General features: G+C 43.3%; 2 protein-coding genes across 2 annotated transcripts; both read right to left on the bottom strand.

Moving 5' to 3' along the window:
• Positions 1-7,385: 7,385 nt before the first annotated feature.
• On the bottom strand, positions 7,386-9,020 carry LOC108092316 (WD repeat-containing protein 82). Its single transcript, XM_017191850.1, has 2 exons — positions 8,710-9,020; positions 7,386-8,409 (listed from the first exon to the last, which is right to left on the bottom strand). The coding sequence occupies exons 1-2, from the start codon at positions 8,962-8,964 to the stop codon at positions 7,462-7,464; spliced, it is 1,203 nt and encodes a 400-aa protein (XP_017047339.1). The 5' UTR covers positions 8,965-9,020; the 3' UTR covers positions 7,386-7,461.
• A 10,810-nt stretch (positions 9,021-19,830) lies between these two features.
• Positions 19,831-21,710, bottom strand: LOC108092562 (probable cytochrome P450 309a1). The gene is made up of 6 exons (XM_017192201.1): positions 21,461-21,710; positions 21,055-21,406; positions 20,564-20,983; positions 20,370-20,493; positions 20,048-20,311; positions 19,831-19,991 (listed from the first exon to the last, which is right to left on the bottom strand). The coding sequence occupies exons 1-6, from the start codon at positions 21,655-21,657 to the stop codon at positions 19,831-19,833; spliced, it is 1,518 nt and encodes a 505-aa protein (XP_017047690.1). The 5' UTR covers positions 21,658-21,710.
• Between the last annotated feature and the right edge of the window lie 6 nt (positions 21,711-21,716).

Below are 21,716 nucleotides of genomic sequence, written 5' to 3'. Positions count from 1 at the left end.
GACATTAGAGGCAGCTGTTCCCAGTGGCTTCTACTTACCCTTTCAGGTTTCGAGTTCGGGGCAGCGCGGCTCATTAAGAAGCCATCAGGCATCCGGTGGCAAATCCTTGCCGAGCAACAGTCGTAGTCCTGATCCTGATCCCCTTCCCCTTCTCCATCCCCGTCCCTTCCCTTTCCCCAAAGAACCACTGTGCATGTAATAGGAGTCCATGAAGTGGCACAGGGACCCAATGACTGAAGTGCTGGCAAGTGCAGAACGGGCCAACTGACGATGGTCATGTGTTTTATGCAAATTCAATTGTTTCCTGTTGCATTGCAAATTGTTTGCCGCTGGCAATCGGAATCGATGCCTTCCCCTCGCCGACAGTGGATATGCATTTGTTGCGTTGTTCGATAGTGAGTGGGTGGTTGGGGGGTTGCACTGGTGGGTACGCCGTGTGCCCGAAGCTGCCACTCAAGAGACGCGCCTGCATTAATGAAGTCGCCAGCGACTGCGAAAGACAGCTCCGCTTCAGGGGAATTAAGGGGAAAAGATCACGGATAGCGGACTGTTAGGAACATTCCATCCAGTTGAAGCAATTTAATCATATGATAGCTTTTAAGTTTAAAAATTCAGATAGTACATTGAATATCCTGTGTCAGTTAAGCCACAAAACACACAGATAAACTCAGCTTCCCATTTTACTATACATAACCCACTCTATTTATCGTTTATTTTTTCGTGCAGCCCACTTTCCCGCAGCAAGATTAAATCATAAAGTTTTTATTTGACGCACCACCCACTAGTTTGCCCGCCGCAAAATCTGTGTGCCAACAGCAGCGGCGAACGACAAACAGAAACCGAGCAAACAAATTAAGCGGCAATGACATGCAAGTTTAGACGCTCCCACAAAACACACATAACGCCAACACACTCTCACATTTAGGACGAACGAATACAAACACACACACACCCATACTGACATAACTCTGATGCCGCAATTTATAAATGCCATAAGCCCCCGGTTTTTAGACTCCTTCCACTTGCGTGTGCTTGACAATTTGCATACAAATGTGTACACAAAATAATACCTGCCAATAAAAATAATTGACAACTGACAGTAAAAACAAACAAAGTCACACACGCACTCACACTCGTGCGTTGAAGGGGCGAGAGTGAGGCAAACATTAAATAAAATATGTGTATTCAGCGGGGATCCACACAAAGCCTGGGAAAACTTTAAGCAGCTGTTGGATTGATTGGGAAAGTACAGATTCTCCGAAAGTGAGGTGGCTTACGCCTAATAAAGTTGACATCACCACCTTGGTTGCGGATTTTGGCACGTGATTTTCATTTTAAACAGATAAAATTAGAGTCGGTTGGAAAAATAGAAATAAGGGAATGCAAATGGTTTAAAAATGGTTGGATAATATCAATATACATCTCATGTAAAATCTTTTTATTGCTTTATAAATATCTTAATTAAACAAATCACAGAGTAGCCGGTCTAATTGAATATCGCATGTTAGGCGAAGCTAACCGCCTTTTTAATACTTTGTGCTTTCTTGTGTGGGGGTGCCACGCCCATTCCGTCACCCCTGTCCCTTATCCACCATATAAGCACGCCCCCCGCCGCAAAGCAACTCTCAATTATGCCTGCCTTTGCCTTTTGTGCACAGCACCGAGCGCACTTCATTTGCCGCGCACAACAAACAAACCACGCATGCACACACAAACAAAAATTGTAAAACTTTGTACACTGCAAAAAAAGGAATTCTATGAACTATAGGTATTTAAAAAAATTAAGCATAAAATAAAATTAATTTTAAATGCACACACATAGGATTTATACATAAATATACATAATTACAATAAAATATAATTATTTTTAGACATCATACATTTGCCAATTATTTCTCCACTTTTCTATGCAGAGGCTAGTGTTATTTCTTCTGGTGCGGACATAACCCTCACAAGTGCCTCCCTCGACCACGCCCACATTGTCCTTAGCTACTTCGCTATTCCCACTTTTGGCCGCATAAAGCTGCGAGCATTAAAGTTAACAAATAAGGCTTAAAAACCGGTTGCGTGTGCGCGTGTCACGCCTCCACAGCGCCACGCCCCCCTAAGCCCACTATTTGTATATCTGTGCCTCATAGACTGCTTTAATTAGTTCGGGCAAGCTTTAATTAAAATATTTTAAATAGCTACACAGTTATTTGCATCAGGAAAGAAACAATTCCCCGTAATTAATTGTATTAAGTCGAATTCCCTGTTCGGCGATTTTTTCGAACAAAAATTAATGGCATTTTCGGGGAGTAATTAATTAGAGCATCCGAGATGGATGTCGCAAAGACCAAAAACTGACACTGTGTCAGGCTGTCTGGTAATTGACAAGCCATTATTGTAATTAAAATAACTCATACGCAGCGTTGTCGCTGTTACAAACTGAAAGTGGGCGGTGGACTGCCTGTGGCACATAAATCATGATGCTTCTGTGGCCGTCGCTGGTAGCTTTGAATTTATTTATGCAAAACAGACCGAATACTTTGCTGGTCGCCTGTTACTCGTTTTGATTTCTGCGGTCACAATAATTGTCGCTTAGGTAATAAAATTTGATTTTTTTCGCGGCACTGACGGTGTCTGCTTTTAATAGCTGGTTCAAAAAAACTTCAAAGAATAGCCAACCCAAAAAAGATTCCTTGTTGCTCATAAAGCTATGACATTCCATGGTTGGATACAATTTTTTAATTGTGTTGTCCACAATATTTGTTTTTTAGGCCAAAAAATCAGGATCACGACTGCTAAAAATAAAATAAACATCAATAGAATGTCAGGTTGGGCAGACAATACATTTGTATGCTTTTTAAAACCTTTTAAAGTTTCTGTTATGACCTTTTGTTCTTTAAATTAAAACAACATTATTATTTCGGTAAACGATTCCTGTATTGCCACCACTGCGATCTAAATAATTAATGGCCATAATTGTGGGGGCCCACAGCGAAATGCCCAGAACATCGTCAATATCAATAGCTGTCCGCTGTGATAAATACACCAAATGCAGAGCAAAAACCGCAGCAAGGAGCGGGAGCAGAATTCAATTAAAAAATACTTTCTGGCATTATTTAATGCGGCAGCATTTGTTACCCACCGAAGCCGGGGAAAAATCACTGCATCACGGACAACCGCCGCCCGGCGAGGGAAAAATCGCATTAAAAGCCTGCGAAAAGAAAACAAAGGCAGAAATCCCTTCGCTTTTCCGCATTTCCTTCTTTTTTCCGCCGGCCGTGTTGTGTTTTGTTACCCAAAGCGCATTTTTCACTTAGCTGGCAGTTTCGCTGGCGCGTCTCCTCTCCGGCGGGCTTTGTTTGCGTCTGTTTTCCGCGCCGGCCGATCACGCATTTGGCCAAAGCCCAGTCCCGGCCAAAACTGGCCAAAGCCGGCAGATAAGGCCAGACCACAAAAAGCGGGGGCAGCGAGGAAAACAGCGGAGCGGCAGAAACAACAAAATCGAATGCAATTTATTTTCTAGTTACTGTTAAGCTGATTGCAACTGCGATGGCGACGGCGATACCGATGTTCTCCGAGCCGCCAACGCTTCGGGCCAGGTTCTTACACAAAAATATGGCCAAAATTGAGAGTTGGTAGTGGAAATTCTTGCAAAAGAAATTGAAACTAATTCGTATAATTTAATGCATTTAAAACGGATTTTGTGTCAAAGAATAAAGCACATAACATATTTTATTATGAAACCCTATGATTATTCTATACAGAACATCTATTATTTTCTGTGTACTTTCTAGTCCTGCAAAATCCTTTGAGCTGCACAGGACCCTCTACTTCCCCATTCTCTTTTCCACTACCATGATGCAGTAGTGAACGGAAAAAAAACAACGAACTTTGGTACCCGCGAGTTTGGCTGCTAAAGGCCAAAAGCGTCACTTAAAAGCGAATCAACAGAGCACAAATGCCTTTTGGCATTGGAGTTGGTCGAAACAGTTCAGGAACCAGTTGGGGGCTATAAGTGAATAAAGTAAAGGGCTGGTTCGTAACGAGGAATAAATTGAAAAAGTAATTAAATCAAGTAAAAAATAGTTGCAAGTATAAATCAAATAGAAATAGTATTTAAAGGTTGCAAACCTGTTTTTACCCCATTAAATTCTAGCCCTTCAATCTGTTTAAGTTTCCAAAGTTCAACCTCCTTTTAACTGGTTCCCTTTAACCACATCGCTGTCCATTTGACGAGTCAGCGTTACCAGGACCTCGAATGGCCAATTTACAAAGCTGAAAGCAAAAATTCCAATTTAAGCGGCGTGTCAAAATTGCAAATCAAAGTTTAGGGTCCGGGTCCGCAACTTCGGCCGAGTGTTTGTATGAAAATTGCTTGATTGAATGCCTGATTGAGTGACTGACAACTGGCTGACAGCGACGGAGGGCCACCGACAGCCCAGAATGGACAATTGCCAAATCGTCGCAATTGTCCCCGCAATCGGACACACACTCGCATTCAAATGGATCGGAGCTCCGAAAAGGGTGGACAGAATGGTCGGTTAATTTGAGGCAAATTGAGCCCACAGCCATCTCAAAAACTGTTGCAGTACCCTTACTTGTGTGCCCCAAATGGGGGCAGTGTTATAGTTTCAGAAGGAATCAAACCCTGATGCGTATTGACCGACTTCGGTTCTCTTTGCCATCGCCTCAGGCAGCCAAATGGGAGTTACGATGCTCACAGTTTATGTAAATATATCTTAGGATTGATTGGCAAGACAAACTGAGTTGCAGGAAAAGGAAACAAATCATGGAAGGAATAGTGTATTTAGTATGCCTATGGGGACAGTCTTTTGTAAATTTGCAATGGCTATGTAGCTTGTAAATAATGTCAAATAAGAAGTACATACATTTTTTATATATATAATATAGAAAGGTCGGACAAGTAATATAAATTTATCTTTTAGGAAAAGAATATAGGTTTCTTATAATCATTTGTTAGCACTTTCTGCTCCAGACCTTTTTTTTTTTTAATAAATCATGAAAATTCCTGAGAGATGGTATTTCTTAGACAGGATACTTTAGTTTATGAGTCTACAACCATTACCACGTGCTATTCATGTGGCAAGTCAAATGCTTTCGAGGGGAAACAACGTGCATGTATTTGATTCGCCTGGGACATTCGGCCTAATCCATAGCCCGTGGCCACTTTTGCTGCTGCCACTTTAAAATCCACTTAATCCCGCCGACTTATAGGAATAACAAAAAAAAAAAAAAGGAAGAGAGGCAGGAAAGAAGAAAACTGGAGGGCCAAGTTTAGCCCTCCGTCGCTCTGACGTATTCAAACTGCAAGTCGATTGTTATTTTTACGCCAGCGGCGGAAATAGACATCCTGGCTCGAACAAAAAAAAAACTTTAACACAACTTTTGTGGAAAGCGCGGAAGGGAAACAGGGAAATGGCGGAGGAAAGGCGGGCAAGTCAATGTCGACCGAAGGAGTGAATTTCGAGCGGCAGTTGGCCAAAGTTTTTCCTCCGACTGAGCAGGCTAGTAGGACCTCGCCATTATTGAAAGTGCCCGTTGAGTAATTTAAAAGTTTGCCCCAGGTCCCAACGTGTAGTCACCCATTGAACGAGCCGAGGTATTGGGGTCAAATTGATTCTTATAATAACAAGAAGTCTGGCTTTAAATCATGTGCCTTGTACAGCAAACTTGTTGTTTCCTTCAGCCCGATGCATGCAACCAATTGCCTCTGGAGTACATAAAATTCCTTAATAATTTTAGCTGGCCAAAAGTTTTCTCCGCTTTTATAGTTAATAAAAAGGACCGAAATAGTAGGCCAATCCCGGATCAACAAGAGCCAGAGATGAGCAAGGATAAGGAGTAAAACGAAGTATTACTAACTTTTTCAGTTTCGAATTACTGATACTATAAACTACTGACAATTCGCTTCAAATGGAATAATAAAGTATTATAGTTTTTTTTTAATTCTTATGAGTAAAACGCAGATAGATATTTTCCTTTAGTCGCTCATCTCTGAATGTCGCTTTTCCAATTCGATTGCCCCAAAACAAGATTAGTGTTTGGGGCCAACGAAATCCGCTTTTATTACCGAGGGCATTAAATATTCTGGCGCCATTGGACAAATCGGGCGTGGGAAAGGAATTTGCGGTGCGTGGATATAGAAGCGAGAATCTGGAGGACGGGATAGCTATGGGGACGCGACTATGTGTCAGGGCCATTTGGGATTTGTTTTACAATTCAGTCACGCGCCCGGCTCGTTTCTTTTTACATTCGTGCCCACCTTTTTAATTAATTTCTCCTTTGGCCGCTTTGGCGAGATGAGAATGCCATTTACGCGCTTCAAAGGATGCTCGTTAGGGACTTTCTCGGCGCTCGCTAATGGCGATGTCCATGCAAATCAAAATGGCGACACGCAGACTTCCGTTTCCGGAGCTTCCCACTTCCTCTCCTCCTCGGTTGCCAGGCTCCAACTTAATCCTTCGCCCGCACATTTGTCGCATGCGTTAATTTATGTTTGCCTAGTTTCAGTTTCAGTTTCAGCTCGCAACTTTTGTACTTAATTAGCATAATGAGAGGTTCTCGGCAGCCGTTGTTATTGTTCCAGTTCGTCCTGCTGCAACACCCCAAAAACTCCTTCAGCCGGAGAGTATTTAGTTAGTTTGTTGACTCTTTGAGTGTCTGGCAGTTGCACACTTACGGCGCAGCGTTGATCAAACATTGAAGTCTCGGCAGGTAAATGTTGCCTTAAGCCGTAATGACATTTTAAATAAGAAAAGGCTTTGCAACTAACAAGATGCTTTTATTCTCAGATTTATTTATCTTTTCTTTCAAGGAAATTAAAAAATACCACTCACCAATAATACATTTTCTATACGGATATTGAAACTCAAACTTTAAATTCATTCCGAAAAACTTGTAGATACTGTTAGCCTCATTAAAAGTATGATTAAGTAAAAGGCTATTAGATATTTAACTTTTTAAGGGGACTAACCTCTGTGTAGATTTTGTGCAGTTGCATGAGACGCACTCGAAACTTCATAACTCAGAAAAGTTTTATACCAAAAGCACCATCCCACATATTCAATTGAAGTTACAGCTCCAGAAAGTTCAACAGCAATTTGTGTGTTCTTTTTGGGGGCTTTTCGGTAAAAGATTTCATTAATATTAAAAGAGGGAATTCTTTTTATGGCCACAGAAACTAAATGAAACGCTTGTCAGTGCTCAAAAGCACACACACACATCCAGCCAGCCAAGAGTTGGCCAAAAGTTTGCCAACCACCTCGTTTTTGGAGTCGAACGCAGCCAGCTGTGCAATTTGCTGGCAAAACTCAACAATTTGTGTCTCAAAAGCATAAGGACTGTCCAGGAAGTTTGCTCGGTCTCCAGCTGGGAGTTGGTCTGCCAACTTTTGGCCGAGAGCCAGTTGATTGATATTCTTACATTTATTCTCAAGAAAGATCCCTACAAGTCTTAGTCATCGGGTATTTCCCCCTCTTCAAGGGAGTCCTTCTCTTGATCTTCTCTTTTGGTAGAATCTACTTTGAAAACTTCGGAGCGAATTCTTTTCCTGTTCAATCTCCTCCTCACCAGCTCCACATCCACAAAGGGCTTGGGCATGGAAATGGCCTTGGGAACTTCTATGGACTTGACGACAGGTACTACCCGCTCCTCTTCCTCCTTGAAAGAGACCGTTTCGCCCGGCTCCAGTCGCTCCACCCAATCGTAGACCCCATTCGCCATGGGCATCCAGAAGGCGATCAGCAGATCGCTGCTCACGAACATGGTGGCTCGCGGATTGAAGCGCAGACATCGCACAGGACCCACATTGTTCCCTTCTAGGACGGCCACAGGATACCCATCGCTGGCTCGCCAAACGTGAATCCTGCCCTCGTCCGCTCCCGAAAGCACGAACTGCGAGTCCGGAGTGAAGGTGGCCTCCAGTGGCAGCCTCGACCGGTTCTCGTATCCTGTGAAGGACTGCTGGAACGTCCCGTCGAAAGCGGAGACACTGAAGCACCAGGAGTGATCCGTGCCGAGGAGCAGGGTCTTTCCATCCGGAGCGAACTGCAGCTGGGTCCACTTGGCATTGTCGTTCACCTGGTAGGCGAACTTCGAGCACGGCCGATCGCCCAGCTTCCTCACGTCGAAGATCTCGATGCATTCCGTATCCGTACTGGTGGCCAGGACCAATCCGTCAGGATCAAAGGCGCACAGAGGATTCCGCCGGTGCTTCAGGTGATGCATGTGCTTCGAGCAGCGGATATCCCACATGTAGACCTCGTCATCCCGTCCGACACTAAGGAACACGTTCTCCTTTCCCGGGAGGCAAACCAAACTGTGGACACTTTTCTGGTGACCACCGAAAACTCGGAGGCAACTGCGTGTTTCGAGGTCCAGGCAACGTATGTTGTAGTCGTACTGTCAAAGGAATTTAAATAAAATAAATTAAACTATGATATGTAAATATTAAATTAAAGGTATGGAATGTATGTTTTCAAATTTTGTTATTTGTTTACTTTAGTCTTGTGTCCAAAAGCGCTCTTACTGAAAATTTAATAAGTTCTGAAAGCTCTCCATTTATTTTTGGAATTCTTTAAAAAGAAAAAGAAAATGAAAGAATACCCGTTCCCTTTTTCAACCCTTTGCACCAGACCTTGTTATTCTTGTGCCTTTGCCTTTGAGTGGCCCAAGCCTGAGCGCTTCTTCAAAGGCTCTTACCTTTGAGGCGGAGTGCAGGACGCGAGTGTCCTGCCGGGTGAAGCAGGCCACCTCGGGCAGGTAGTGGTGCATGTGCACCTGGCAGAGCACCTCCTGTCGAGTGCTGCTGAAGATCGAGAGGGCGGAGTGGTCGCAGGCCATCAGAAGGAATCCGTCGCGGGAGAAGTCCAGCGAGAGCTTCTGCTCCTCCGTCTCCTGGAAAACCTTGGCCACCCGGAATTGTCGCATGGCCTCGTCGTTCAATCTTATCGACATTTTTCTGAAGTCTGGGAATTAATTAATAATTTTCGCCACCGGACATGACGTTAGAGTCACAGTGAACTGACTTTTAAAGTGATAAACAACCAAACTAAATACGATTTAGGCACTGAATAGTATTAAAGATAATTAAATTCATTAAAATTTCCTAAAAATATTCCACAAACTTGATCTCCAAGAGACTGGCCTTAAACTTAAAGCCAACGATTTGAATTCGCCCCGGATCAAGTTGATTAAATCAAGTGTTGGACCGCCTGCCACGCCCATTAGAACGCCCACTGGCGCAGCTGGGATGCATTTTAATTTCCATTTCGCGACCGAGTCCCAGATACCGTTGCTCCTCTTCATTGCGTCTCATTAGGGGCGTGGGTGGTGGGCTGTGGGCTGTGGGTGGTTGCCATCCGGCTTCCATGATGGGAATTGAAGAAAAAACAGTCTGCTGAGTTGGCAACGCAGCCCGCCATCAGCTCCAGCCTCCACTTGTTGACCAAATGCCAGCAACTTGTTATTTAGGCCGATTTGCGTCATTAGTGCAGCGAAGCCTTCTCCGCTCGCCTCGAAATGTTTTCTCCGCCCGGAAAACCCAAAAACTCAATCTGGGCAGCAGCTGTCGAGTGGGCAAACATTTTTGGCAGTAATAATTGAGGGAAATTCCAAGAGTAGAAAGTGAACTTTTGGTCGGACCAGAGGAGCTCTCTTCATTGCCCGGCGATTCGAGCTGAAGAACATTACAACTTTCTATTAAGAAAGGCAATATTTTTTTTAGCAAATTAATAGTGGGTAATATAATTACTATTTTAGTTGCAGTATATAACATTAAAGTGAGAAAAGTAACTCTAACGCCCTCGTCATTGTAAATGGTCACTGAAAATCAATCAGATTCAGCAAATCGAATTGATTTTGATTGGCGAGGCCTTGAAATCCTGCCCGCGATGGCTGGCATCAAACTGCGGATTTGTGCAGCGACCTCGGGCTTAGCACCTGGCCATATCAATAGCCACGGCCAGAGGATTGTGGCCGGAACGAAACGGGCCAGAGGATGCCAGGATGACCCTGGCAACGCGGATGCGACTTGGCCCAGAGGCAAATGTAATTGTAATGTAAGCGGAAATAAGCGCGGCGGGGACACGCAGTGCCCACTCCCTTCTCCCATCTCCCATCTGGCGGAGCATTTTAATTAAAATTTATAAGCCTTGGTCGGGGATTTGGCACCGAGCCACAGGATGTCGGCAGGACCAAAAGGCGGGAGCGCAGGACCCAAGCAGTCATTGCTGGCTCGGCGTTTTAAGCTTTTAAGTTGCGGTGGATTGGCGAGGCTGCGAATCGGATTTTATGTGAGAATCAACTGCGGTGCGCATAAATTAAAAATCAGGCCGCAGCAACAAACAAAATGATGTGGGGTTGGTTGGCTGGCTGGCAGCCTGTGGGCGAATTATTTGTAATTAATTTGCCGTATTAGCTTCCGCCCACAGCCACAGGTATTGGCATTGATCCGTGGTGGAAAAAAGTTGGCACAAAAAAGCGAGTCGCAATTTGCGCATTTGCGGCTTTGATTGTCGAATTAAATTACATTTATTTAAACAGAAACCGATTCCAAATTAATATTATTATCCGTTTCAATGGCTTTCCATAATTGTTTTTGATCGAAAGTTGTTAATAATATCAATTACGATTATTGTGAATAAAAAAGAATGCAAACCAATAAAGAAGTGACATCGAACCTATGGGCGCATTAAGCTCTTTGGCTTTTGCAATGACAATCAGCAATAAAAATAAATAAGCCGCATGTGGTAAAAAAAATTCATTTTCAATTAAACTAAATGGACACTAAGGCATTGAATTACATAATTTTTAATGGTATAATGGCATAGATTTTCAAACCGGCTAATTAAAGAAGCGGAATCAAAACACGTCGCCAGAGTGCAAACTGATTTATTGAACTAGCAATTTGCTATTTCAACAAGAATGCCTTTGGAATTTAGTTGTGTATCCGGTTGCCCAGACCAGTTTACCCACCTGCCACAATGGTCGTCCATTTTCCATGGCAGGATTAGTGTCCTGGGTGGCCTTATCATGGCGGCACACACACGCCGAACGGGAGCAGGAAACCCAAACTGGTGGCCATTAATTGCCGCCTTTCGATTATCCCGGCGACAAATATCCATTTGGCAGCCATCCAGACGGGATTTCTGTTATCCAAAGCTCTGTTTACTGATATTTTATGCGCCATTCCGGAGTGCAATTGCTCTAATTGCAATTTTAGGCACGTTCCCTGGTGATTTGCATAACACGAATTCGCCATTTAATTGTTCAAAAAATAGATTCAAAATTTCGTGCTCATGTCATCGAACGTGGTGGCTGGGGAAAAAATCGAATTATAAATCTGTTGGCTGGCTAGCGATTTAATTGCGTCATGTAGGACTCAAATCGAATATCCGTGCCGATGGATTTTTGTTGTTCCGACAAAGTGCAATTTGTTGTCAGGTTTTGAATGAATTCCTTAAGAGAGCATAAATTTTACAAGCACATGGTATTGGCCGGGTCGGAATTGCTGGGGAAGGGGGCGGGGGGGGCGTGCCCGGTGAAGTGTCAAGTTTATTACGATTCCTGGCGATGGCAGGCAGGCGGTGGGGATTCAGACTCACTTGACTTGGCCCCGGATAAAGTGTTAAAATGGCAGCACAGCTAAAAATTTGTGCAAATTTTTCAATCACCGAGGGTCCTGGGCTCTCGGCGGTGAGTGTTAGTGTGAGTGTGTTGGTGTGAGTGGATGTGGGTGTCAGTAAATCCTGGCGACTGTGCGTTTGTCAAGCCGACAGCAACAACAATTGCAGTTGCCAGTTCGCCAGCAGGCGAAGTGAGTAGAAAACCAAAGCCAAAGTTCAAACACAATATCTCAAATATGCACGGGCATGTGCAGACTTTTGGGTGTGTTGGTGGGCAAGTTAAGCAATACACTGGAAAAAAACAATTGGTGTTGTGACTTATCTAAATTGTTTTGATCCTATAAAACGTTAATTCCAATTCAAAGCCACCCAACTAATTTATTATGTATGCTTAAATTAATTTATAATTAATACTTTGTTATAATTTCTCGCTGTGATAACCTGCAGTTTTCAGCACTCATGCGTGTGTGCTTCGCTCCGCTTTGGTCTGAATGCGTTGCTCAGCAGCTGGCTTGCACCTCTGGAATTGAATGGTCGAGAGCCACGCCCCTTTGAGCCGTAAAAGAAGATAAATGACAGAAGTGAGCCGTATCAGACACAGTCAGCAGCAGTCGGGGACCAGAGACCAGAATCCGAGACCGACCAGCAGCCGGGGGCTCCAACTGCTTTGCATTTGGCCGGCATTGCTGGGAAATCTGTGAATCTGGGGAAATAGAAGGCCGGAGCGGCACAATTTGCCATCTTGAGGCTGCAGACGTCGGCCGTCGTCAAATGGAGTCCCCTGCCCCGCCGTTTCTGGTCAACTTTGCATTTGATTAAAGGGGATAGCCGCCTCTGATGAATTGCACATGTGGCAGCTCCTTTGTGCCCTTTTGCCATTATCAGGCAAAGTTAAGGCAGAGGATACGCATTTGCACTCGCATTCGCATTCGCCGTAGCAATCGCAATACCAATTCCAATTCCCCGCCTCACCTTCACCTTTCGCTGGCCCAGAGAAGTCTCTCAATCTCGATGGTCGGTTGGGGAAAAAAATTTAATTTAATATTCATACGACTGTAAAGCGCTACAAAAGTCGCAAAAAATGTTACGGACAGAAAATGCTCGTTAAATAACACAAAAAAAACGACAGAAAATAACAGCGAATTTATGTATGCATTAAAAAGGATTTGACAGCGTAGCGAAAAGAAAATACACTTTATTACAAATTTAAAAAATACAGAATTATAATTCCAATGAAAATATAATTTACATGTGAGAACTGCAATTTTACTTTACCCATACTTTTATTTATTTTTAATTAAGAAGAAATATTGTTTAAGGCTTACAATCATTTTTAAACCAATTTCACACCTGGGAACCATTTAAACTTTGTGTCCTTGCCTTGAACTTTTCGATCCTCCTGCAGGACATTGCTATTTTGTTGCATAGAGCAATATACTACTGCCGTGAAGTGGAAATGCCCTCCGTAAGATCTGTCGCCCAGAAATATGACACTGAGCTACCGAGTGGGTGGCTCCTGGGCGGGATTGCTGGTCGTTCCCAGGACGTCATACAAAGTAAACACGCTCCACACACTCGCCAATGACAGTGGGCATGGAAATTTATTGCTCTCGCCCGGAACACCAGACTCCCTGCCTCCGTCACAGAGTTTCGGGCGTCGGAGTTCCGAATCCGCGGCGCATTAAATTTTGGCGGCAGGACGATGTCTGCCATGCAACGTGGCAAGCTATGGCACTGACAAAAGTTGGAAATGTTGGCCATGGCCAAGCTCGGCATGCCGGAAAAAGAAATACGGACGCAAATGGAAATACGGGAGGATAAATTCCAGCGCAAGGAAAATCTTTGAAGGACCTCCTTGCCACATGACTCTCGTCGTTCGAAATATATGTTTTTAATATTCATAAATTGCTCACATATTTTATTTGGTTTTCTTTTCCGGTAGTAGGGAAGCAACTTATGCAGTACTGGCAAATACCCTTCATACTTTACAAAAAATAAATATATTTTATTACCATAGAAAACCTAGTTCAGCAGAGCTCGTTTCTTTATATAATAAAATATTTTCAAAATTTACTCACAAGCAATCTGCCATTTTAAATTTCGCCCATTTAGTTTTAAAAAGGGAAAACCCATGAAACGCATGCAAGTGTGCGTACCCGTATTTATAAGTTTTTCACAAAAGCTGAAAATGGAAAGCAACTGGCAAAAAAATTAAGAAGTAAAGCGGCTTGTGCCTTCGGAGCTGACAGCGAAATTTCATACTGGCCCACAGTAATTGTCGTTCCTGTGTGTGTGATGTCCTGACAGTTCTCCAGTGCTCCCGACAGACTTGTATATGTGTGTGTGTGGCAGGGTGCGAAATGTGTGTGTGTGTGTGTGTTTGTCTATGACAGGTCCTGCCGCGAAGCCGTTGACAGTTGTCAATGTTATTAGCGATATTAGGGGAGCCCCGGAAGTTGGACTGGCATGTGACAAGTTCGAGGATCTCAAGCACGAGTCCTTTTAAAGGGTTAACTTTTTAACAAAAAATGAATTTATCAAGGTTACTACATATTTGTTTTCCAATGAACAAATGCTTGTTTTTTTTAATAGTAAACAACAACAGTTACTGATTGTTTATATCACGATCTCATCACTTTCAACTTTTGCTGACAGATTAACCTTACAAGTTGTAAGCTATAAGAAACAAAAAGCAAACTGTTAATCAAGACCTTCCGAGAATCCCCCACATTCCCACATTTCACTTTAATTGAGTTCTGTTTGTGGACCAGTTACAAGTTTTCCCAGGCTTCGTGTTGTTTATGTCCAATATATTGTGGCTGATTCCCTTAAAGTCAAACAGCATTTTCGTTATCTGCGACTGCCCAAGGACCACAAAACTTCATCTGTGCTCCCCAGCAGGATATATCTCACTCCATTGACTGCACACGTATTTGCTGATTGCGAAACAAATATTGACAAGGCCGTAGAGTCATCGGCATTCTTAGCCTTTTTCTCAGTTTTCGCCAGCGGTCATTGGTGTCAAGTTGGCGGTTTTAGAGGTTCCACTATTTATTCAATTTTAAAACATTTTAAAATTCAGAACATAAAAGTGATTTTAAAGTATTTAGATTATGTTTTTATTGAAGAGTTATTTTATAGACCTGGGTTTGTAGCGTACCATCTTTATAAAGAAGTATAAATGGAGGTATATTTTTCTCCCATCTGAAGCTGGCAGCACTGGCCACAGTCCTCAGAGACGTTCTCCTATTTTTTCGGTCTGCCATATCATGTTCCATGTTGACGCACTAGCACAAAAGCCGAAATTATATTTAAAACTTCTCCTTCTCGCTTCCTGACTTCCTCTGTGGATATTTTTTCGGACATTCTGGCTTGTGGATGGCATGTTATTTACTTTTGTGGTCATTGTGCGCCGGCCTCAGAGGCCCCCAAAGCCCCAAAGTTATAATTCTTTAAGTTTTTATCTGCCCCACACTCGCAGTAAGCCGAGGAGAGGGTCCTCTTGGCTCGCTGGCTGCTTAAGTGGGCGTGTTCGCAATATCTGGCTATATGTACTCGATGGGGCCGCCACTCCAGCCATTATTTTAGCATATTAATGATTTATGACGTCTGGGGGAGAGGCGCACGAATTAACAGCAACAAAAGCAGCAACAACGGCCCTAAAGTTGCTGTCTATTTTCATTTAGAATTCGCTTAATTTTCATTCGCTTCCCTAATGAAAATGTCGGACAACAGACTGCGCGGAAAGTGAAAATTTTACTCGACTCTTTGGGCCACTTTCAATTTTAATTAAGAGTTGAACCTTTGACTCGCTTCATTTGAGGCTCTTCCATTCGGCTTGGTTTGCTTACTTTTGGGCGATTTATGGGCATACAGCAAATTTGTTAGGCTAATGATGCCATTTTTTCCGCCCAAATTACCTGACCAGGCCCACGGGGCGGATGAATCTAGCTCCCATTCCGGGCAGAAACACACAAATAAAATCAGCAAACAAGAAGGAGGCTGGAGCCGAAAGTCATGTGTGGATTTTATGGGGATAAATTGCTCGGAGATGCTGATAAATGTTGGGAAACTAGTTTTGGTTATAATGAAATTATTAAAAAGAAACAAATAGCTCTATTTAGGCTTTAACTTACAGAGTTTAAAATAATGTATTTATTTTAACCTATAAAAAATACTTAAGAAGTAATAAAATGTATATTTTGAAACTTCGATAAAGCCTTATTTTCTCCTTATTACGCTTTGCCATTTAATTTTCCACCTGATTTCTTAAATCTCTCTAATTCCGAGCTAGTTCTCCGCTGGCCACCATCTCAATCTCAAACTATTGAGTCGGTGGACCAGCGCTTGTCCAGCAAGTTGTGCCAACTCAGCAGAAATATTTGCTCTGGCTTACCGACAAATAAGTACCTGCCATAAAGGCGGAAGATACTTATCCTGAGCCGTTCCTTATCCACCATTTCTGGCAAATAGCAAATAGCAAACCGGCTGTGGCCGAGATGGCCAGTAAAGCTGCACGTTGATGACCCAGAGCAATGGTTAGAATTTCCATTTAATTAGCGGCCACGTTTGTCAGGGCAAATCAGGGTGAATCTGGGTGAATCAGGGCAGCAACGGGGCAGCAACACCAGGGCCAGAAATGCAATGAAAGCAAACCAAAGTCTATTAAGCAGGCCAAAGCCAAATTGGCAACGGGCGCTCCGATTTAATGCCAATAAACCGCGTGAGGCATCGGCGTTCGAGCCAGACAACCGGGTCCCTGTAACCGAGTTAACCGGCCAGAACCCGGCTAAAACCCCTGGCCAAATCGGGGGACTTCAAACAATGCTCGATGGGGGGTAACGAATCGGGGGGAAGGGGGGGAGGACAATGGGCCAGAGGAAAAGAGTAATCTACCAACTGAATGTGCAACATGCCAATGCACATGATGTGTTTAATGGTTAAATTGTTGCTAATTCCATTAGCCGTTTGCTGGCCTGCATTTAGACCACCTCTTCGTGTGGGTGCACAAGGAGAAACTACAGGGTGCGCCATCTCGAGCTTCGGTATGAAAATATTGAATAACTTTGGAAAAAAACAAAAATTCATGGAAAATGTTTTATGTTTATTTAGATTGATCCTTTACAATTCATTTGAGTTAGTTTTTGAAGGGTCTAGAAAATTTCTGGTTTCAGCAGGACGGGGTCCCATGTCAGACAGCAAACGAAACCATGCAGTTTTTGCAGCAAAATTCCTGGATGCGTTGTGTCAAAAAGAGGCGATATCGACTGGCCGGACTTGACCCCGCCGGATTTCTTTTTGTGGGGTATACATAAGCAAGCCCTAGACCATCACAGAGCTCAAGGAGAGTATTCGCACCGAAATGGCCAATATATCGGCCGATTGCTCAAGAAAATAATGGAAAATGCTCGAAAAAGGACACTTTTTGCCATCAAGAACAAAGGAAGTCACTTAGTCGATATTGTATTCAAAAACTAACTCAAATGAATTGTAAAGGATCAATCTAAATATATGTAAAACATTTTCCATGAATTTTTGTTTTTTTCCAAAGTTATTTAATATTTTCATACCGAAGCTCGAGATGGCGCACCCTGTATATTGGAATAAGAAATTTTCTTTTAAAAGTTCTTTAATAATTTTAACAAAATTCAATATCAGAAACCCTCTTTTAAAAATGTATTTTTAAGAACAATGATAACTGAATCTCCAACCCATTTAACTAGACATTAAAATAGACTTTACTACTTTTAAGGACCCAACTTTCCCTCAGTGCCTGGTCATCTGGGCAAGGATCTGTTTGTGCTGGTGTGGGTGTCTCTGTTGGTGTCTTTGTTGTTGTGTTTGTGGCCAAAGTGTTGCAATGCCGCCAGCTGAACGGAACCAAATGGAAACCAGGATCCGAAAGGCGACCCGCTGGCAAATGGAACGTGCAGAAATTAATGTAACGTTGACGCAATGTTGGCAGGGCTCGAGTACCGTGACCCCTGACCCTCCTTATCCCTCCCTCCTTCCCTCTCCGCCCACTCAAACACCCACCCACTCTCCTCAAATTTGGCACATTGTTTGCCAGAGTGTGCAGATTTGTCAAACGTGTTTCGGGGCATCGGAGGCGGAGATGTTTGAGTACCGAGGCTGATTGGAAATGCCATAGATTTCCCCCCCTCGCAAACGTCCAAGGGCAACACTTTGAAGGATCCCCCATCACTTACGACCGGAAGAAATTAGCCAGCTGAAATTTACATTTGGTTTAGGGGGTCCTGCATAGGTTTTAAGATTAAAAACCATGAAATGATTGCGCTAAAACCTTTCAAAATACAAATATATTTAAAATGGTTTCCCTAATTTAATTCCTACTCATGGGTGTTTAGTATGAACACAAAATCCCTTTTATTAACTACAAATTTCTGCACCAAAGACTCTCGCACCTAAGCCCCCGAAATTAAAAACCACCCGGCCAAGTGTTGTAACCCAAAAAGTCCTAAAACGTCGGAGCGCATTAAATTGGTTTAGTATGTGCACTAAAGTAAACGCGACGGGGCATCAAGCCGCACAAATGGTTATGGGAACGCGAGTTGGAAAGTCGGGGAAAGCCAGGGAAACCCCCTTTCACTCCGCTCCGCCAGCTTCATTCAGTTAACGCGTCGCAGTGGCGTAGTTGGCACTTTTCTATTTATTTGCCCATTAACGCTCATTTGCGGTTATCAGGTAAATTGGATAAAAGCCAACGTAGCATGAAGCCGGGCAGGAAAACTCCGCCTGTGCCTGTGCCTCCTACTGGGGAAAGCCCCGTGGAAGGTCCTGTTTTCCCAAAAGCCTCCCTTTTTAGCCCGCTGGCACTGCTTATCTTCGAGTGTTGTTGCAACATGAAATGAAGGCTTTGGCTTTGACTTTGCCCTTGCCACACTGGCGAAAAGTACTCAAAAAATTAATGAGCTTAAAATGTGAAAGGTAAAAGGATATGGAAACAGTTTAACATAATAATCCAATTAAAACAGAACTTAAAAAAAAAAATGTTTTTTTTTCAAAAAATTTAGTAGAGTTGGACTAAAAATATTTTACTAATTATTCAAAATAAATAAATTTACCTTTATTATTCTTTCAACCAATTTTAATTATTTTATTTTTCCACACTTTTTCTCTCACTGTTTAAAGGAAATGAAAATCTTCTTTTGAGTTCCCCCGCATTCCTCGCCACTCGTATTTATTTCGCTTTCGCGTTAACTGCGCCAGTCATTAACTTTTTACGACTGTTTGATCCTGGTCTACCAATCCACACGCAAATATATCAAAATTCAAATTGAATTCAAATATTTGCGGTGACAGAGAGCAAACCCTAATTTTGCCAGGCAATCCGCAATTTGCGTTGCCTAATACATAAAACGTTTTGCCGCCGACTTATGGAGCCACATAAAATGGCTGATTCCGTTTGCGGCAAACGTTTTTTGCCTTCGACAGGCGACTGGCGGGAAAAGAGAGCGAATTTAAATGCGCCATATTGCAAGCTCAAATGAAATTTTGTGGCTTGTTGCGAAACAAAAAGCAGGAAAAAAATTTATATGTAAATAACAGCTAGAAAAATGGAAGCCAGCGCCTGCATCACAATACTCATGCACACGCGGTGGCATTGTGGCTGGGGATCGGTGTCGGTGTCGTCCTTTGTCCTTCGTCCTTCGACGCCGTCCACTGCATGCGGTCGCTCAATATGAAAGTGCATAGAGTAAAGGCTCAGTAGTGCACTGGAAAAAAATCCTTACTAAATTCGGATCATTGGAATAAGTTAAAGAGTGTCGAAAGATAAATTTTTACTATTTTTTAACTGTGGCGAAAAGTAGTCATTTTTTGTTCTGAAACAATGTTGAAAACTTTTATGATACCCAGATTTTTTTTGAATGAGCTTGAAACTCAAGCTGAATAGGAAAAAACCAGGGGCGGTTAAAACGGGGAGTGTCAGTTGGTCTGCGGTCGGTTTGCGCTAAATTAAATTTCGCCGCGGTTGCCCCCAAAAGTCCAACACACTTGCACTGGCCACACACACACACTTGCACACACACTCGTACACAAATTACTATTGCGCCAAAATATAAAAAGCGAAAAGCCAACAGCAATCCTTATGCAAAAGCAACATCTGCCCGTTGCACTTATGCAACACGGCCAGCAAATAAAACGAAAATGCATTGCAAAAATAAAGTTTCCTTTTTTATTTTCGCAATTTTGTATATTTCAGTTCGACATCGCCATTGAGGAATATTCCCAAGCCGGTGTCCGCGCCCAAAGGCACCTTCTTCGTCTGCTCCACCGAATAATTTGAAAGGATGTGCAAGATGGCTGTCTTGACACTCAGTTGACCCACTCGCATACCTGAAGTGGGAGGTTTACACTTCTTTCAGGGGGAAATCATTACTTTTAGGACTCACCTAGACAAATTCGAGGTCCGTCGCCGAAGGGCAGGAAGCATCCGCGTTTGTTGAAAACACTTGCTGCTCCATTCTCAAAGCGATCTGGCTTGAATTCACTGGCCTCCGGATAGAAGGCGTCATCGTGGTGGTACTGAAAGGCGGGGACCATCACGGTGATTCCTGGTTCCAAGTCCAGGGTCTTCTCATTGCCCAAATCGATCTGAACGTGCTTGGTGCAGATCCGCATAGAGAACCCAATGGGAGTGGTGAGTCGCAGAGATTCTGAAAGGGGTTGGGAACAGCTTTGTTTGGAACTCTTGATATCTTGATATCAACTTACCATTTAAGCACTGATCCAAAAAGGGTAGGGCATTCAGCTGATCGTAGCTGATATTTTCATTGGAGGCCAAGGCATCTAGTATCTCCGATCGCAACTTTTCCTGCTCTTCGCGGTGCTCGCTCAACTGATAAGTAAGAGTACATTTGTTCTTGAATTGTTGCTGTACTTTAACTAAAAATGTAAAGATTACTTACCGAGTAGAGCATATGATAGAGAACTGCTCCGGAGGTTTCGTATCCATCCAAGTGAACGGTGAGCGCGTGACCCACAGAGTCGTGGATCGAGTTTCCCTTTTGTTGCAACTGGATCAAATGGGACAGGTAGTCCGTGCGACCCTCTCCAATTCCACCTTGCCGGAGTTTTATTGCATCCTGGGTCAATCGCAGGAAAAACGCCTCCGACGCTTTGGTGAAGAAGCGCATCTGAAAAAGTCTCCTCACGAAAGGGGCCACCAGGCTCTTGTTGAAACGCATCATCGAGCTGAAGGCATACACAGTCCAATCCGAGGAGGTCTTCTGGAATTCACCGACCACTCCGACTTTGCCGCCCAGCGAACCGTTATCAATGCCCCAAATAAAGTCAGCCATAGTATCAGCGGTAAAGCGATAGGCAAGCTGCAAAGGAAGGTGAATTTCATAAAAAATTATTATATTGCATATACGAGAATATTCCGGAAAATACTCACATCTCTTGTCTCAATAACATCGCCCTTTTCCCGCCTCGCCCTCTCAATGTATTCGATGAGCTTTCGGCCACTTTGCTCCCAAATTGTGAAGGCCTGCTTTAGTCGATTGGGTGTGATTCCACCACCAGCCTCGGTTCGCCTCCGTTTCCAATCCTCGCCAGCACTGAAAAACGGTGACCTCTTTGTGTACTTCTCATCCGAGTTGTGGCCCACGAAACTGCTGGTTATCGTATCCCGAAAATAGCTGAACTTATCCACCAGAATTTCGTGGGCCAACGCGGGATCCAATATAAGAAGTTGCGGCTGTCGGGTTATGAAAGTGCCCACCGCTCTGTGCTTATCCTTATATTTACTAAAGGAATAATTATTTTGTATAATGACTTATTAAATTAACTCAAAAACTCACTTGTATACATCCTGAACATCGAGTACGAGACTGCTGCCCCTAGCCAAAATTCCTGGGTAGGTTCCGAAAATGGTCAGCGGTTCGGCGGTGGTTACTCCACGCTTCTGCCAGTATTTATGGTACCAGGTCAGGTAGAAGTAAACCCCAAAAAAGGCGGCATGAACAAAGGCCAAGAACAACCCAATAATGGACAACATAACGACTCGCCAACAAATCGAACCGATTCTTACGAAGTGCGAAATAAAACTGCTTGTTG

Source organism: Drosophila ficusphila, unplaced genomic scaffold, assembly GCF_018152265.1.
Source record: "Drosophila ficusphila isolate 14025-0441.05 unplaced genomic scaffold, ASM1815226v1 contig_412, whole genome shotgun sequence".
NCBI lineage: Eukaryota > Metazoa > Arthropoda > Insecta > Diptera > Drosophilidae > Drosophila > Drosophila ficusphila.
This window is presented reverse-complemented; position numbering and strand designations above follow the sequence as displayed.

Excerpts from the sequence above, each read along its gene's own strand:
- LOC108092316 (XM_017191850.1), bottom strand. The coding sequence starts at position 8,964 with ATGTCGATAAGATTGAACGACGAGGCCATGCGACAATTCCGGGTGGCC. Across the intron at positions 8,410-8,709 it reads TCCTGCACTCCGCCTCAAAG|TACGACTACAACATACGTTG; the intron begins GTAAGAGCCTTT and ends TTCCTTTGACAG.
- LOC108092562 (XM_017192201.1), bottom strand. The coding sequence starts at position 21,657 with ATGTTGTCCATTATTGGGTTGTTCTTGGCCTTTGTTCATGCCGCCTTT. Across the intron at positions 21,407-21,460 it reads GATGTTCAGGATGTATACAA|TAAATATAAGGATAAGCACA; the intron begins GTGAGTTTTTGA and ends TTATTCCTTTAG. Across the intron at positions 20,494-20,563 it reads TCTATCATATGCTCTACTCG|TTGAGCGAGCACCGCGAAGA; the intron begins GTAAGTAATCTT and ends CTTACTTATCAG.